The following is an 18,944-nucleotide window of genomic DNA, read 5'->3' as shown; positions in this document are numbered from 1 at the left end:
AACTTCCAGCACTATGTTGAATAGGAGCGGTGAGAGAGGGCATCGACAATGGGAGAAAATTTTTGCAACCTACTCATCTGACAAAGGGCTAATATCCAGAATCTACAATGAACTCAAACAAATTTACAAGAAAAAAACAAACAACCCCATCAAAAAGTGGGCAGAGGACATGAACAGACACTTCTCAAAAGAAGACATTTATGCAGCCAAAAAACACATGAAGAAATGCTCCTCATCACTGGCCATCAGAGAAATGCAAATCAAAACCACAGTGAGATACCATCTCACACCAGTTAGAATGGCCATCATTAAAAAATCAGGAAACAACAGGTGCTGGAGAGGATGTGGAGAAATAGGAACACTTTTACACTGTTGGTGGGACTGTAAACTAGTTCAACCACTGTGGAAGTGAGTGTGGCGATTCCTCAGGGATCTAGAACTAGAAATACCGTTTGACCCAGCCATCCCATTACTGGGTATATACCCAAAGGACTATAAATCATGCTGCTATAAAGACACATGCACACGTATGTTTATTGCGGCACTATTCACAACAGCAAAGAGTTGGAACCAACCCAAATGTCCAACAACGATAGACTGGATTAAGAAAATGTGGCACATATACACCATGGAATATTATGCAGCCATAAAGAATGATGAGTTCGTGTCCTTTGTAGGGACATGGATGAAACTGGAAAACATCATTCTCAGTAAACTATCGCAAGGACAAAAAACCAAACACCGCATGTTCTCACTCATAGGTGGGAATTGAACAATGAGAACTCATGGACACAGGAAGGGGAACATCACGCTCCGGGGACTGTTGTGGGGTGGGGGGAGGGGGGAGGGACAGCATTAGGAGATACACCTAATGCTAAATGACGAGTTAATGTGTGCAGGAAATCAACATGGCACATGAATACATATGTAACAAACCTGCACATTGTGCACATGTACCCTAAAACCCTAAAGTATAATTAAAAAAAAAAAAAAAAACTCACGGGAAATAGGGACATATACAAATAAAAATAGGAAAATGTACAACAATAAAAAAAAAAAACATAACAATAATACCTGAGTATTTCTTTTTTTCCCAGTAGTTAAAATAATAACAATTTAAATGCTTGTAAATACTGAAAATGATAGTAGAACTATTATATTTGTATTTGCTCCTATAGATATCCAACCTCTACTTTACTTTGGTGTAGTAAATCAACTTTAATTTTAAAGCTCTAATTTTGAGAGCCACAGAGGAGATTTTCTTTCATCCATAATCTTTCTGCTATAACCTCCAGCAAAGCATAAGGAACAATTAATGTTAGGGATTAGCCAGATGTGTTTTGAATACTGGCTAAATTGTTTTCATAGCTCAATCTATCATACCTTCAGCTTTATTTGAGCTCTCCCTTGCCGATGAGCTGAAATTTTACATTGTGTAAAAAGTGTATTTTATCTGAAAGCCAGGAGTCAGAACTGAATAAAGCCATGGATATTGATTATTCCTCATTAACTTTGAGTTCTTAGAGCAAATAGGCTCATTTCAGATCCAATCCATACTATGGACAGAACGACTAACTTACAGGAGTACTCATAAGAAAACTGACAAAAATGTGTTTCAAAGAGTCATGTTTAAAAAAAGAAAAAGAAAGAAGAAAGAAAAACACGGATGGATAGCTTTTCATAAATAATGTACTACCCTCTTAAATGGAGATAATTATATGCTCCAAATTCTTTAGGTGGGATTAGATTTGGACTTTTTCAGCTGCATGCACAGAGTCAATTCCTTCTCACCTTGTGGTCAACAGCTTTTAACCACGGACAAATTATCCATAGTTAATGGTATCGGGGGAATTTAATATGTGGCTCCGGCTTTTCAGCATCACGCCCTATTTAACAGACTAGGCTATACATTCCAGAATTGAAAATTCCACCTCCACTCTCGCCGTAGGCTTGAGGAGAAACCTGAAGTTACGTTGCCCGGTAGTGGCACCAAACTCTGCAGGAATTTGCATGTGTCACATAACCTTGTGGGTCTCAGCTTTCCATCCTTTAAAATTACCTGCACGGATTGGATGATTTCTAAGAACGTTTTTAGAGCTGTTGTCTATCTGTGGTCCTAGAATTAATGATTCCACTCCACAAATATCCTTTAAACACTTAATTTGTACCCAGTTATATTTTAGACCCCGAGATGAAAAAAATGAAAGTTATTGTCTCTTATCTTCTCTGTCCCATTCATGTTGGGCCTAGTCAATGGAATGTGAACTGACCTGAAGTACATCATATATGAGCAGGATTTAAATGTCCTGGCAGAGTTTGATTTGACTTCTCGCATTCCTATTATCCACTATACACACTATACAAAGTGGCCCCCGAGAGCCACTGGTCCTCTAGCAGGGACCCAGCATGAGATCACATAGAGTATACCCAAGCTTGAGCCCAGATGACCCCAGGTGAGCCCGGGTAAGCCACAGTAAACCTTCAGACTTGTGAGCAAGGAACAAATATTTGCTGTTGTAAGCCACTGAGATTGTGTAGTTGTTTCTTGCTACCTCAGAAGCTGACTCATATAGTAGTTTATTATTTAGTAGGAAAGAGATGTCACCTTCCCAGAAATAATTTTAGTGTAACGTGAAAAGATTCTATGTTTAAAGCCTTTCAAGATCTTAATTTGGTATAAAGAAAATAATTTGACACATTATTTTATTTGTCAATCATTTGATCAGATTGTCTTCTCTACTTTATATCTGAAGACCTTGAAGCTCAGAGATGATTTATTACTGGCCACAAATCACCCATCTTGAGTGGGGAGAACTATAATAAAATTTAGAACCTCTGAGTTTTGAATTGAAACTCTAGGTCCATCTTGTATATTATTCTCCTGCCTCTGGAATAAGTATTTTAGTTATTATGTATTGAATCAGGTTTACATGCAAGTTCTTAAATAAATTGACAATAGCTGATTCAGGCCAAAAGGAACTTATTTATGAAAAGGTTGAGTAGTCCAAATAAACAACAGGCGGGCTGAAAAATCTGGAAAGGGGCAGCCTGAAATTGTACCCCAAATCATCCCAGAACCATATATATTTTTTTTCTACCAAGTACCAGATGCAATAGGTTGGATCACAGGCACCACTGGCACTAGATATTGAATGCTATTGCTGTTATTAGTGTGGCAGGCATATTGTCCTTGAAAACTTGATCTTGTTGCCACCAACCCCGTAGTCATGACCAAAGAGAATTCTTCCTGATATCCTCCTCTTTGTGTCCCTTGCCCTAGAAGAAAAGTTTGGAACAGCTGAATCTTAGGTCAAGGACCTAGGTGTTCGAATTTTCAGCTTTATGCTTACACTAAGAAGTTTCTCCCAAGTTGAGAAAAGGGTTCTGATGCTAGACAGCTAAAACAGTGACAAATGCTAGGCAAATACAAAATATATTTTTGCAAATGCTCTTCTTGAAGCTACAATGCAGGACAGACTAGGCTGTGTGCGCCTTCCTTTCATTCTGGGATACTAGGTAGTTCAGGGATTTTACTGTGCTGGAGTCTCTGCATCAAGGCTGGGTATATGGGAAATGCAAATTTTATCTCTGGTTAGAAACATGAAGCAAAGAGCAAGTAAAGTCTGCTAAGGAAAAAGATGAGCTCGGGAAATAAAGAGGCTGTAAATGTATGAAACTCAAGGAGAGAAGCAAGAAGCTAAATCCATATCCTAAGTAAACCTTATGGCAAAAGATTTTATAGTGTGGCTGTCTTTTCTAGATGCTTGGGCCACGTGTGTGCACAGATTTGTTAAGGTAATATGCAAATTCAGATGCCTAAGACCATTTAAAGGTGGTTTGCAAATATTCTGTGATTGACTTTCAAATTTGGCCCTATTTTAACTAATATAAATAGACATCCCTAAAGCATTGGAAAGCATGAGTGTTATGTATTCAGGGAAATATGTTAACCTCATTTGGCTGGTAGGGATTCCGGAAACAAGATGTAAGCCAAAAATTAAATTCTTAGCCTTCCACCAGTCTGCATGGATGGCCCCCTCCTTGGCCAAGAGGATCTCAAAGAAAAATTAGTTCAGGCCATTTTGGGAGGGGAGGTCAGATATGCCTCATTATACTCCCTCCCTTTGGAGTTGAGGCACAACTGACCAGCACTAACATTAAAATAGAGACCATAAGACCTACAAGACAGACTCTTTGTAGCAGTAAGATACACAACTCCAACCTGATTCTGATATAGATAGCATCTAATGACAGATAGCAGGTCCTGAAGAAAAGAAAAGTATTTTACCCCAAAATGTAATTCTTTCATATATTTTGAAATGGCCCTGCAAAGCCATCTCTTTTGGCAGAATTTTACCTTCTGTAGAGAGTCTCCTTCCCTTTCCAGGTCTTTTCCTGATTCAGGGGAAATTTAAGAGTTTGATGCCTTTTAAGTTCTGATGAGAGACATTTACCATCTATTCTTTCTGAAGCTTGCTACCTGGAGGTTTCATCTACATAACAAGAACGTTGGCTTCCACAGCCCCCCTTATCTTAACTTTTTCAACCAATTGCCAGTCAGAAAATCTTTGACTCCACCGTTGGCATGTGAGTGGGCTGAACCAATATATACCTCACATTTATTGATTTATGTCTTTGCCTGTAACTTTTGTTTCCTTAAAATGTATAAAACCAAGCTGTAACTCAACCACCTTGGGCACATGTTCTAAGGACTTCTTGAGGCTGTGTTCCAGGCCATGGTCAGTCATATTTGAGTCATATTTGGCTCAGAATAAACTTCTTCAAGTATTTTTGAAGAGGGGAAGAAGGCATGGGCTTGAACTGAAATCTAATTATATGTTAAGAGTGACAGGTAATTGTTTTAAGCATTTGATTATGAAGTCCCTTGGTGTACTTTTCTTCGTTTATGTTATGCATGGGGTTTTTCCTTTCTGGCTGGTAGGAATATAAACATCTCCAACCTTGTTTGAGCTCTGTAACCAACCTGTAATCCAACCTCTTGGGTGGTTCTTTGCTGGGCCTCAGATGGTTTCCTCATACCTGTGAGCTGACTGATACTCACCCAGAGGCTGGAGGATGGCCCTAACCAAATTTTTATCTCATAACTCTCTCTCTGTGTAGCTCTCTCCTTTTTGTTCCTTGCCCTGTGAACTCTAGTTGGCTGTACGTCCTTACAGTCCCAACTCTGTTTTCTTAACTCTGGGAGACTCCCAGGCTCCACTTGGGACTTTCCTCCTTTTCTTGAGGCCTAAAAATTTTATCAAGGCTGTAAACTAAGGCAATTGTAGGACCCACCTAATTTGTTTTCTCTCTCCCAGGAATCACTGCTCTATAGTGTGTAGGGTCCAATGGCTGAAAAACCATTGTTTTATTTAGCTTGTTTTTAGGTTATTTTGGATTGTCCTTGTTATGCTTTCTTGATCCAGACTGGAATGTAATTGTATGGATAATTTGTGCTATTGTTTATATCAACATCAACAATAAAGAAAGTGTTTTTTAAAAATACGGTATTTTTGTTGTAATTTCTCCAAAGCTGTAATTAAATTGATAGTGCTTCCGAAAGGTGTTTTTGAGTTGTAAAAAGTACATTGTATGCAACAGTGAAAAAATATATTGATAATTATGCCCAAAAGGCAATGTGTAATTTAGGATTTTATAACATTCCAAGTTCTCTAAGTATAGATCCCAACCTTAAAAGTTGCAAATACAGGCAAATTTCACATGGTTGGCCTTATTTATTAATAGCACATGTTTCTATGAATGACTTATGTATAAAAGTAAGTCCCTGACTGCAATATATATATAAGAAACAATTATTACATAGAAAAGAAAGAATAGTTTTGGCCAGGCGTGGTGGCTCACGCCTATAATCCCAGCACTTTGGGAGGCCAAGGCAGGTGGATCACGAGGTCAGGAGATCGAGACCATCTGGCTAACACGGTGAAACCCCGTCTCTACTTAAAATACAAAAAATTAAATTAGCCGGGTCCAGTGGTGGTGGGTGCCTGTAGTCCCAACTACTTGGGAGGCTGAGGCAGGAGAATGGCGTGAACCCAGGAGGTGGAGCTTGCAGTGAGCCGAGATTGCGCCACTGTACTCCAGCCTGGGCAACAGAGCAAGACTCCATCTCAAAAAAAAAAAAAAAGAGAAAGAATAGTTTTATAATTTTTGTCTTCTCCTTAGCTAGTAAAACAGAGTTTCTACAGAAGTTCCTACATCTATAGCCTCCATTTCTTAGGTTTAATTAAAATATTACTTATAGATTATATCACTGGCCTCATTATATAGCTACCAAGTGGAGAGTGAAGAGAACCTTGATAACCCATTTACAGAACCTTCACAATTATTCTAATTATTATCTGATAGATCAGAGATTACCACTGTGTATTTCAGCTTAATGTAAATGTTAAGTAATTCCCTATAGCAAGGAAATCATAATACAGTGTTGGAATAGACTTTAATCAAATTGACAACATTTTATCTTTATGAAATTTTAACTGAGGAACAGTTGCAATCCAGAAAGCAAGATTTACAGGAAGCACACAGTGACTAGTCCTGCAAGAGTTTATGTGACTTCTGCTACTATGGATCTGGGTGAAAGCGTTTTAGTCTCCTAGATAATTTTGCAAATGAGTAGACAGGTATAGAGGGATTGTGTCACTTCAAATTTTGCAAGAAACTGGTGAAGACTCAGAGTATAATGCATAGGTGCTCATGTCTGATTCCTGGTCATCCACATCAACTTCCCAGAGAATAAATGCTTTGAGGGGCCAACTAGAAATTACCTTTAAAAAAGGATGAGAGTCTTGGCCAGGCATGGTGGCTCATCTCTGTAATTCCAGCACTTTGGGAGGCCGAGATGGGCAGGTCACTTGAGGCAGAAGTTCAAGACCAGCCTGACCAACATGGTGAAACCCTGTCTCTACTAAAAATACAAAAATTAGCCGGGCCTGGTGGTGGGTGCCTGTAATCCCAGCTACTTGGGAGACTGAGGCATGAGAATTGCTTAAACCTGGGAGGCGGAGGCTGCAGTGAGCCGAGATCATGCCACTGCACTCCAGCCTGGGAGACAGAGTGAGATTCCGTTAAAAAAAATGATAAGAGTCTTAACATGGTTACACAAGATCCACTTTCATTCTTTCATATTCTTGGTAGAAGGGAAATTGGACTCTTTGGGCTGCAAGTAACAGAGACAAGGGCTTACTTATAGGAAATGTATATAGCAGTACAAGTGTGTCTTATGGAATCAATGACAGTCATGAAGCCAAGCCTTGGGAAGGGACTCTAATCAGGAAATAGGAAACTGTGAAGCCTGAACACATCTCCACTTCTCTCTGCCTACCATATGCATTCTTGCACCTGCCCTGATTGGCTTTCGATGTTTGTAGTCTATGAAGGGAAGACAATGTTTCACAACTGAATTTACGTGCTATAGGTCTGTCAAAAGTAAAAACAAATTGGCAGTTCCAATTCTTAATTCCCAGAGAAGGAAATATGAGTGGTCAGCTTGGTCAGGAGTTGACCTATGGTCCAATGAGGAGATTATATTACTGTAAAGAGCCTATCTTTATAGTTCAGCCTCTACAGAGGCAGTAGTTCCCAGGTAAGGCAAAATCATTGTGAAAAGATGTCTAAGCATCTGTGAGTGGAGTTGTGCTAACAGAAAGGAAGTATGGGTAGCTAGTTTTCCCAGCACCATTTATTAAATAGGGAATCCTTTCTCCATTGACTGTTTTTGTCAGGTTTGTCAAAGATCAGATAGTTGTAGATATGTGGCATTATTTCTGAGGGCTCCGTTGTGTTCCATTGATCTATGTCTCTGTTGTGGTACCAGTACCATGCTGTTTTGGTTACTGTAGCCTTGTAGTATAGTTTGAAGTCAGGTAGCATGATGCCTCCAGCTTTGTTCTTTTGGCTGAGGATTGACTTGGCGATGCAGGCTCTTTTTTGGTTCCATATGAACTTTAAAGTAGTTTTTTCCAATTCTGTGAAGAAAGTCATTGGTAGCTTGATGGGGATGGCATTGAATCTATAAATTACCTTGGGCAGTATGGCCATTTTCATGATATTGATTCTTCCAACCCATGAGCATGGAATGTTCTTCCACTTGTTTGTATCCTCTTTTATTTCATTGAGCAGTGGTTTGTTGTTCTTCTTGAAGAGGTCCTTCACATCCCTTGTAAGTTGGATTCCTAGGTATTTTATTCTCTTTGAAGCAATTTTGAATGGGAGTTCACTCATGATTTGGCTCTCTGTTTGTCTGTGATTGGTGTACAAGAATGCTTGTGATTTTTGTACATTGATTTTGTATCCTGAGACTTTGCTGAAGTTGCTAATCAGCTTAAGGAGATTTTGGGCTGAGACGATGGAGTTTTCTAGATATGCAGTCATGTCATCTGCAAACAGGGACAATTTGACTTCCTCTTTTCCTAATTGAATACCCTTTATTTCCTTCTCCTGCCTGATTGCCCTGGCCAGAACTTCCAGCACTATGTTGAATAGGAGTGGTGAGAGAGGGCATCCCTGTCTTGTGCCAGTTTTCAAAGGGAATGCTTCCAGTTTTTACCCATTCAGTATTAAGAAAATGTGGCACATATACACCATGGAATACTATGCAGCCATAAAAAAATGATGAGTTCATGTCCTTTGTAGGGACATGGATGAAACTGGAAAACATCATTCTCAGTAAACTATCGCAAGGACAAAAAACCAAACACCGCATTTTCTCACTCATAGGTGGGAATTGAACAATGAGAACTCATGGACACAGGAAGGGGAACATCACACTCCAGGGACTGTTGTGGGGTGGGAGGAGGGGGGAGGGACAGCATTAGGAGATATACCTAACGCTAAATGGCCAGTTAATGGGTGCAGCAAAACAACATGGCACATGGCTACATATGTAACAAACCTGCACATTGTGCACATGTACCCTAAAACCTTAAGTATAATAATAAAAAAAAAAAGAGAAAGGAAGTATGGGGTTACATTCCCAACTTTTGACAAGTTAGTATCATGAGGTTGCTGTGCAGTGAGAGCAAATGTCATGTTAGATGTAATTTGGGGTTAAGAATCTTAGATTCTACAGGCCTCAGGCTGGACTGCACCACCCAGACTGCTAAGCTTCCCTTAACGTCACCTTTTCAGTTACTGAAATCAGAGGGCCCCACTGCTGAGAGAATTTTGTGGTTTGATGACAGCTAATCTTTGTATCACACAGGGGTTTCTCAATGTTGGATTTAAGTTCTCTGGCATAAAGCTTGCCTGGTTTTACGTTGCTATAGCCTGCCTCTAATGACCTCAATAATGTTGCCAACTGCACCGTATTCCAAGCCAACCTTCTTTTTATCTGGAACATCTGTACCTTACGAGCAGATTGAGTCTCTTATTAGAGAGATTGAAGGCCAGCCAGGTCCTTGATAAAAGGAAACACATTTTACAAATGGGTAAAGGAACAATTGCCTCATGGTGCAGTATCAGTGGGAGGTTCCCATACCCACTTCCCATCCCCAAGTCCAATGGGGTGTGTTTTGTTTTCTGAATGAGGTAGGCTTTCTGCAATTTGGATGAGGCTTTCATCTTTGTTTACACTAAAAAACTACAGAGAGTACTTCCAAGTTTTATTTATTTATTTATTACTTTTCAACTTTTATTTTAGGTTCAGGGATTACATGTTCAGGTTTGTTACATCGGTAAATTGCATTTCAAGGGGGTTCGGTGTACAGATGATTTTGTCACCCAGGTAGTAAACATATGTAGTTTTTTGACCTTTACACTCCTCCCACCCTCCTCGTTCAAGTAGGCCCTGGTATCTATTGTTCCCATCTTTGTGTCCACGTGTAAGCAATGTTTAGCTCCCACTTATAAATCAAAACATGTAGTATTTGGTTTTCTGTTCCTGCATTAATTCACTTAGGATAATGACCTCCAGCTGCATTCATGTTGCTGCCAAGGACATTATTTCATGTTTTTCATGGCTGCATAGCTTTCCGTGGTGTATGTATACCACATTTTCTTTATCCAGTCCGCTGTTAATGGGCATCTAGATAGATCCCATGTCTTGCTATTATGAATAGTGTTGTGATGAACATATGAGTACATGTATCTTTCTGGTAGAATGATTTATATTTTTTTGGGTACATTCCCAGCAATAGGACTGCTGGGTTGAATGGTTATTGCACTTGATGAGTAAAGTGTTTGGGAGTAGGCTTCAGGCTTCTTTAGGTTTAAGGAAGGGTTACCACTATGAAAATAGAAGCTATTAGAATAGAAAGCCACAAACAACTATATCACATCTACTCACCTACTTGCTTTTGCAGGCACATACTCTGCCCTCCCTGTTGTTAACAGTCTATTCTCCCATCTAAGGCTGACATATATACTACCTCTCAGCCCCCTCATGCTGAATTCGGAAGATACCACCGACATATTTCCTTTTAATTTTTTGGCTGATTATCAAATTTTCTTGCTTTTCTGGATTGTTCCCATCTACATGTATGTATTTGATATTATTTACTTAAAAGAAAGAAATAAGCTTAACAACCATCAGCATAAATTTTTTAAATCAAATTTAAAATTTCACACAGAAAAAAATATTTTTACATAATTAACTCATTTTTTTCTACCCAATCATAAAACTTTACTTTTTACGACTTAAAAACAATAACATGGGAGGCTGAGGCAGGAGAATGGCATGAACCCGGGAGGTGGAGCTTGCAGTGAGCCGAGGTTGCACCACTGCACTCCAGCCTGGGCGACAGAGTGAGACTCCATCTCAAAAAAAAAAAAAAGAAAGAAAAAAACAATAACAAAGAAAAAACCCACCAGGCACAGTCTTCACAAGCAAAAATTAAATTGCTTTAATTTTTCTTATTATTCTATGATAACATAGTCTTGGTATTATCTAAATGTTGACTTAAAGCTCCTGTTAATGTATTATCAGGAAAGGAAACATAAAACACATTTGAAAGTTATTATTAATGCATTGCTATACAGATCTGAAAATCCAAGGTGACTTGTGAAGTCAAATTTTATAAACTTCTTTATTCTACATGAAGTGAAGAAGGATTCTGACACTTATTCAATTGTTTTTTTTTTTTTTTTTTGGCTGAAGTATCTACACTGTAGTAATTTCATGATTTCGTTTAATGATTTTATTAGCTGAAATATGAGACAACCACATTTAAATGAAAATATGAAGGTTATATGTTAACAGAAAAAGTTTCAAACTGGAAGGCAGACCTGCCCTTTTCTAAATGTCAGATCTTGGAACCCAGTCATTTAAGTGTTTTGATGCTGTTTGAGTCCAAAAAATATTTTTCAAAGCTTCAAAGAATTTACTTATATTGAACAGGTCTTAGAGGGAAAGACCTGTTGAATGAAAGTAACCACATCTATACGTATTGTGTTAGCCCATTCTCACGCTGATATGAAGAAATAACTGAGACTGGGTAATTTATAAAGAAAAGAGGTTTAATTGAATCACAGTATCACATAGCTGGGGAGACCTTAGGAGACTTAACAATCATGGCAGAAAGCACCTCTTCACAGAGTGGCAGGAGAGAGAATGAGTGCAAGCATGGGAAATGCCAGACACTTATAAAGCATCAGATCTCATGAGATTCACTTATTGTCATGAAAACAGCATTGAGGAACCACCCTATGATCCAATTACCTTCATCTGGTCCCACCCTTGACATGTGGGGATTATGAGGATTACAATTCAAGGTGAGATTTGGGTGGGGACACAGAGCCAAACCATATCACATATACAGTGAGATCAACTAACATGTTTACGGGTTTTAAGTTCATTAATAATGAACTGGACTCTGGGTCACTGTCACAGATGAGAAGTTTCATTTTAAAAGCTTTAAAAAAGAGAATGTAATAAATTGGTGTTGCCTTTAGGGGATCTTGTTCTAATGTACTTGAAAACATTTACTTATTCAAATTCAAAATGATTAAATCAAACGTTTGATGAAATTATAAAAAAGATATAAATCTAACCTTAGTTCTTCTTAATGGAGAAGCAAAGAGTAAAAATAGCTGGCAAAGTGTGAACTAAATATGTGCTTATTTTACTTTGCATTCCTTGGTGAATGTATGTGGGTTTCTAGAATATCTTGTGTTTTATTCCATTGTTAACATAAGCAATGATGTCCAGGCTCTTGACAAATGTTAATTTCAATTTTAAATTCTATTTTTCAGGTCAGGTCCAATGCCATTAAAAACTGCATAGTTGTCCCAATTTTGAGCCCTTGAAATTACAAAAAAAAAAATCTCTTGTTTTCTGAGATAATAGCACTATTTTCCTGCAACAAGATTTAAACTGTTTTCAGCACATTACCACCTTAAAAAAAACCCAGTAAACCCCTTGGCATAAATATTGAGAACTTAAATTACCAATTACTTATAAGTGGGCCTTAACTCTAATTTTAGGAAGAGGAGGTTTCTGTTGCCTAATTAGTTCATTTTATTGGCCTGAGGCTGCACTTAAAAAGAATAAAATTATCCATTATGTTTTTCTAATATATCCCAAATGTTGTACCTATTAAGAATAGGGACACCATCAGCTTTCAATAGGGGTGCTATTGGCATTATGATGCGTCAGTTCTTCCTTAAACCAGAATGTCTCATAGAAATTGAGGATTATTTGGCATGTCTGGCCCGAACCCACTAAAAGCCTGGGCTGTCCTCACACATTTGCAAATGTCCTATAGAGAACAAACCACTCCCAGCTGGAAATCTAAACACCTCTGAGGAGAAGAACTATTTTATTCAATGTGTCTACTTATTATCCAGTTATGGATAATGATTTCTAGGTTATTCATGAATTGCAGCCAAAGCTTCCTATAGTTTAATTTTTTTCCTCAAAAGTAATTCAGATGAATATTTTGCTTTTCATCCACTACAAGCTTATTATAAGGTATAAAACACAAGTTGATTATTTTTTAAATTTTCATTTGCCTAGGCAAATGAAGTAGTAACTTGAACACACACACACACACCACACACACACACACACACGCCAGCTTTGTGACTTAGTTATATAACTTTCTTCAGAAAAAGGACATACTGCAAATATTGGAGGCACAGAGTTTCAAACGCATTATATCAAAACTTGTAATTAGTGCTTTCAGATCCCTTCTCTTCAGTAAATCCAGAATTGTTCAGTTAAAAACAAACAAATAACCACCCCCAAAACAAACAAACAAATAAAAATGCTGCAACTACTGGCACAGTGGCTCATGCCTGTAATCCCAGCACTTTGGGAGGCCGAGGCGGGCGGATCATCTGAGGTTGGGAGTTCGAGACCAGCCTGACCAACACGGAGAAACCCCGTCTCTACTAAAAATACAAAAAAAAAAAAAAATTAGCTGGGCATGGCGGAGCATGCCTGTAAATTCCAGCTACTCAGGAGTCTGAGGCAGGAGAATCACTTGAACCTGGGAGGTGGAGGTTGTAGTAAGCCGAGATGGCGCCATTGCACTCCAGCCTGGGCAACAAGAGCAAAACTCCGTCTCAAAAAAAAAAAAAAAAGCCTGCAGCTTCTCTAGTCTTAAACACACCAGTCCTATAGATGGATACTATGAGTAAGGAGAAACAGAATGAATGAAAATGAAAACATGAACAAGTTAGATTTGACAAAATTACACTTCAATTAGTAATGACAAGATACTACACAAAGGTTTGTTTTCCAAATGTGAAATCTCCATTGACTTCACAAAGACATTGTAGCACAGCAATCACATATTATAAAAAGCACCATCACAAATGTACCCAAAACCATATGCTATAAAACTAAACTACTGCCTTTGTAAACTTTCATCTGGAAATCTTTTAACCAGCCATTTCAAGAAGCACCAACCTCATATGCATGCCCACCAATTAAAAAAAGGAAGAAAAAAGTAGAAAACTTACTATGCATCTATGACTTGAAGAAATACCAGCAGGTACTTCTGGCTCATCAAAATCCAAGTCCAGAGTAACTAGTTTCATATTTTTATTATGAGCTCTCAGCAGGAATCTTATTATATGCTAAAATATTTAAGCTAGAAACATTTCTCTTTAGAAGTATTTCAGTTTTTAAGACTCAGTTTCAGAATAAAATTCAATGAATGTTATGTTGACGGCATACAAAATTAAGAGAGACGAGTATATTTGACGGAGAAACTCCTATGTGTGCTAAACCGGATTGAGAATCTCTGCGTTTTAGTTTCCCTTTTAAAAGAAATTGCAATAGAGACTCAATGCAAATCCAGACACAACTGTATTGTTCTGTTTTATCTTCTTACCCCCATCTCCTGCTTATTTTTATCTTTTAGTGCTTTTTTACACAAATTAAACATTGCAAAAACTTTCTATTTCAATTTTTAAAAATCACAAATTCAGAAAGATTGGAGTTGCATCTCAAATATTTAAAATCAATCTTACAATTAAAATTTTCCAATAATAAAAACAGTAGTTTAAAACTTATTTAATTGTCACTTATCAATCCAAAATTATTATCTTTCACTTCATTTTTAATGAGATTGATTTTCTTTTTTAAATAGCAATGTCACTACATCAGACTTTGGTGATTTTTTTTCTGCATTCAAAATACTTTCAAATTCTATGTTTTTGACAGGTTTCTAGATTACACAGAAAATGAATAAAAAACATTCTGTTGAATAAAATATACTGAATTATATAATAAGCAAGACACATTCCTTTGGAGGATAAACTGCTGGCAAAAAAAAAATCCTGTGTATATATGAGTGAGCAAGAAAATTCTTTCTCTTTTTTCTTCTTTTTCTTTCTTTTTCTGCCTTTTCCCCTTCTTTCCTTCCTTCTTTCCTTTCTTCTTTACTCTCAAAATCCACTTTTCCTAAAGTATGTTCTACAAAACTGGAACTGAGAATTAAGGTGGGCAGGGAGGAGAGGGAAAATAAAAAGATAAAATAAAGAGGGATAAAATTATAGCAAAAAACTTGTAAAGGCTACAGTCACACTCCAAGATGGTAGGCACTGTTTGAAGTAATTTAAAATGGAGCAAAAGCTCAGATTTGTATTGTGGTATGAGGATCAAGGAGGAATTTAATACCTGAAACCATTGTGCCTTTTTATTGTACATGCTGCTTCCTCCTTCCTGCCTCCACAGAAAGGACTTTTTATCTCACTATTTCTTCCTCTTTGAGGTCCTTTAGGTGTGCATAGTGAGCAGGAAGTTTGTGTCTTCTGGGATAACTCAAAAGATATCTTAAAAGTCTCATTTTTAAGACTGTGTACATCTGTATGGATAGGGCTTGTATAACTGATTTCCCAATTTTGTGGTGAAATTCAACCTTTTCTTTTGTTTCCATTCTTAGAAAACATGGAGAGGCACTCTTTGATTTAGAAAAATTGAGATTATTAGAAATTTTGCTTTTCTGTGTTCTGTAATCCATTTGGCTACGACAAACTTCATACGTGACTGCTGTTTGGAGTCAGTGTGCAAACAAGCATTATCATATTATGAAGAGATTTAATTAACTAGGTAATATGTTTGAACATCCAGTACAAGGTGAAGGCTGCAAAACAAATTAGTTTTACCCGCTATCTGAAAAGCATTCCTTCAAACGGAGGGATTTTCAATGTATTTGATTCTTTACTCATAGATCAGGTAGTAAAATAACTGGTTTTATTTTTTTATTTTGACTAAAGTGTTTTCATTTTTTCTTCACTACAACCTAAGGAAGAAAGCTATTGTAACATGAGTATACGTAAAGACAAAAAAGGTAATTTTTTGTCTTTGTTTTTGGGATTGAATTGAAGCATGATGTCATTTACAAGGGTGTCAAGGGACCAAACTTGGAAATAAGCCATGACTATCTCATGGAATTTGTTCCCCAACATTTACAGTTTTTGCAGTGACCAATAGAACAAGTGACCACGTGCAGCTAGTTTATAGGCTGATAGATAGTTCACTGTTCCATGTGAGAAAGATGAATCAAAACTTAAGGTAGATTGGGTGAAAGATATTGCTATTTTTAAGATTATTTGACTTTTTAAAAAACTGTAAATACAAATTTCACGTAATTTATTTGAACAATGTCTACTCCTTCCTAAGGTCATTTGATTTCCTCAAAATTCAAGGTCAGACAAGGTTAAGCTTCAGCCAAGATTTGCTTTTGGTCCCGTCTTACCTTATCTCTCCTCACCGCCATCACTCTCAACTTTGCCTAGGGTTCCCCTCCTCCTATACCTCTCAGTTGTTTCTCTCTAAACATCCCCTTAGTACTCAGAGTATGTATGACAGCTGCTGAGTGTATAGTGTCCTTATTTTTACAACATACAAGATCTGACCTGCTTAGAAATCTTTCCTGATTTTCTCTGCTGTCAGACAATCTTGCTTCTCTTTATGGCTTTAGATTCAGTCTACCCAATATTAACAAAACCTGGTAAAGTACTCTTTGGGAGCATCAATAGGTTGGTGTGTGTGTCTCCCCATCTAGGTGACATTCTTATGTTTTCCTAGAGGTCACTGGAACCAGAGCACTTAAGCTCAAATATAGACTGTACTCTCTTCCCTCAATATCATGGCAGAAATAGGTGCCACTGGTCTCAATAAGGACCAACAGATGCAGTATATTAATAGATGGTTCCCATCACCCATAAGTAGCATGAAATACCTGCTTTTTCTGATGTATGATTGTTAAGTTATGGGATAGGGTTCAGCAAAAGCAATAATAGCAACAGAAAGCAAACTATTTATTCCTCTTTCATAACATGAACCAGAATCAAATAGTTGGAAGCCAATTTTTGAATCTGAAGCAGATAATGTTTCCTGTATGCTGCTATTATTTTTCTCCCCAGCATGTGTTCAATGAAGATAAGTCCTATGAATAATTATCTGACTCCATAAAAACCATTAGGCCAGAGTCCAGTGAGATATCACAGCTGTGCTAGGGATGAGATAATAGAAAAAAAACAGCTTTCAAAGCTTTTCATAGTATCCATGTATACCTTGAAGAGGGTAGTGGACAGAAGACAGGACCCAGAGTGACGTGGTCCTGACTTCCCTGGGCTGGCATTGAGGTACTGGGGATGGGATTGGAGTTGGAGCCAGCAAGAAAAGTTATTTAAAAAAAGAGCCAAAAGAATTGTTCTGTGTTATTTATCTCCTAAAACCTAGAGATTGGGATAGTTCTTTCTTTCCTCATGTTACTGTGGAAGAGTAGGATGCAACCAAGATGTTACAGTAAGCTTCAGCCTCCTAGATAAAGCCAAAAAGCAGGATGAGATTGATGGTTCAGGGGCACAGACTCTGAAGTTCTTTCTCAGGAAGTGCCTATCATAGGTTCAACCAAACCAAGTCATTAGAACTTGTGTAATTCTGTCCTAGTAAGGTCTAAAAGTTGGCTAGTGTGCTGGTGCCTATATTGCCTCCTCTGGCCAAACTGCAGTGTCTGGTTTATTTAATTAATGGCTATCTTTTCATTAAGCCTGCTTCCACAACCAAATGGAGATTTCTCAGCCTGCCGAAAGGCTAAGTCTGACCTCTGTTTGCCTATGTTCTTTAGGCTAGCTTTTTGCTTAATTTTTTAAAAGCTGTCTTAAAGATATGACTTTAGGCTACATTAGTAACAGAGGGAAATCTTGGCAAATCTCACCAACAAGAGTGAGTGAGAGCTTCAGGGGTTTGTGCCCCAATGGCCAGGTTTCATCCAAGAGCATTTATGTCTAAGTGTCAGAATCAGGATATTTTTTAAAACATGTAGATGTTTCCTTCATGATTAGGTCAGAAGAGATCAGCTCTACTCACTGGGATCCTATGTTTTAAATAATAAAATGTTTTCTATCTAACTCAAAATACACAGAGTCAAGCTATGTCTATATAACATCAATACATAGAGAATAAAAGTGAAATATTTACTTCTTCTCTTAGATGATTTGTTTTTATCCTATAAACATTTGTGGTGCCTAAATATTGTTCTGTCTTTTAATAGATTTGTACTGATACTTGCAAGAAAGAAAATGTCAGAAAGATCACGGTAAGATAAGAGTTAAATGCTTAGGAAGAAGAATGAACAAGAGAAGAAGACTTAGGAAGATGTAATGGTCTCTTATACCTAAATAAAGAGAAATAACAGAAAGACTATATATGCAACCACTGAGCACAAATGTAGTCACAACTGCTGCAATGAGTGGCTATCTCCCACTAGTTTTTGCTTTGGTTTACAGCATGTCCACACTGCTCTTGGCTGAAGTTAAAGGAAGATCTGGTTTGCACAAATATTTGTTATTAAAATATAATATCAACAATTCCTTAATTTGGAAAAATATGAGGAAATCATCTGTGGGCAGAAAACAATGGCTCAAGGAATTTTTAGAGCAAACAATTTTGATATCAGCAATAAATTATTGAAGCAAAAATGGAAATCTCACTCCCTTTGTCTTACTTTTTTAAGACAAGTGGAAAGTTTCCCTATTATCCAGAGCATACCTTTGTAAACCAAGTGAATCACTCGAGAAGAAAACGTCCTTATAAATAAGAGGCACAGAGGGATTGGAAGCTGTTCCCTGATATATGGCAAATACTAGCATTCCTTCCCTTTGGAAGAGAATGACTTTAATCTCATTTTTGCATACATCCAAAATGAGAATACGGTTTTCTTAGGATGCTCTAGCAAAGCTCTTTCATTTAGACATGGGCACTACCTAGGAACCAAAAAGCTGAACTCTGATTTAAGCTCTGGTCATTATCTATGGAAACTTAGAAAAAAAAAACTATTGTCTGGCTTCAGCTTCCATATCTGCAAAACATGGAGATTAATTTAGAGGCATTTAAGGATTCCTCCCAGTACCAATATTTTGGAAATCTATATTTCTCGCTGAAAGTTCAGAGAAAGAAAAGAGAGGCTCATAGAAACCATGTCTCTAGTACATGTCCTGTTGCTTATGGGTATTAAAAAATAAAGATAATA

The 18,944-nt window shown here is 37.5% G+C and overlaps 1 protein-coding gene across 1 annotated transcript in view; it reads right to left on the bottom strand.

The window, feature by feature from the left end:
* The window catches only part of C6 (complement C6), a 117,524-nt gene extending 103,328 nt beyond the window's left edge, over positions 1–14,196 (bottom strand). The window contains exon 1 of the mRNA XM_055245763.1: positions 13,921–14,196. Coding sequence (XP_055101738.1) covers positions 13,921–13,927 — 7 coding nt within the window. The 5' untranslated portion in view covers positions 13,928–14,196. The remainder of the gene's footprint in view (positions 1–13,920) is intronic.
* Positions 14,197–18,944: the final 4,748 nt, after the last annotated feature.

The sequence above is a fragment of the Symphalangus syndactylus genome, chromosome 16 (genome assembly GCF_028878055.3).
Source record: "Symphalangus syndactylus isolate Jambi chromosome 16, NHGRI_mSymSyn1-v2.1_pri, whole genome shotgun sequence".
NCBI classification, from domain to species: Eukaryota; Metazoa; Chordata; class Mammalia; order Primates; family Hylobatidae; genus Symphalangus; species Symphalangus syndactylus.
This window is presented reverse-complemented; position numbering and strand designations above follow the sequence as displayed.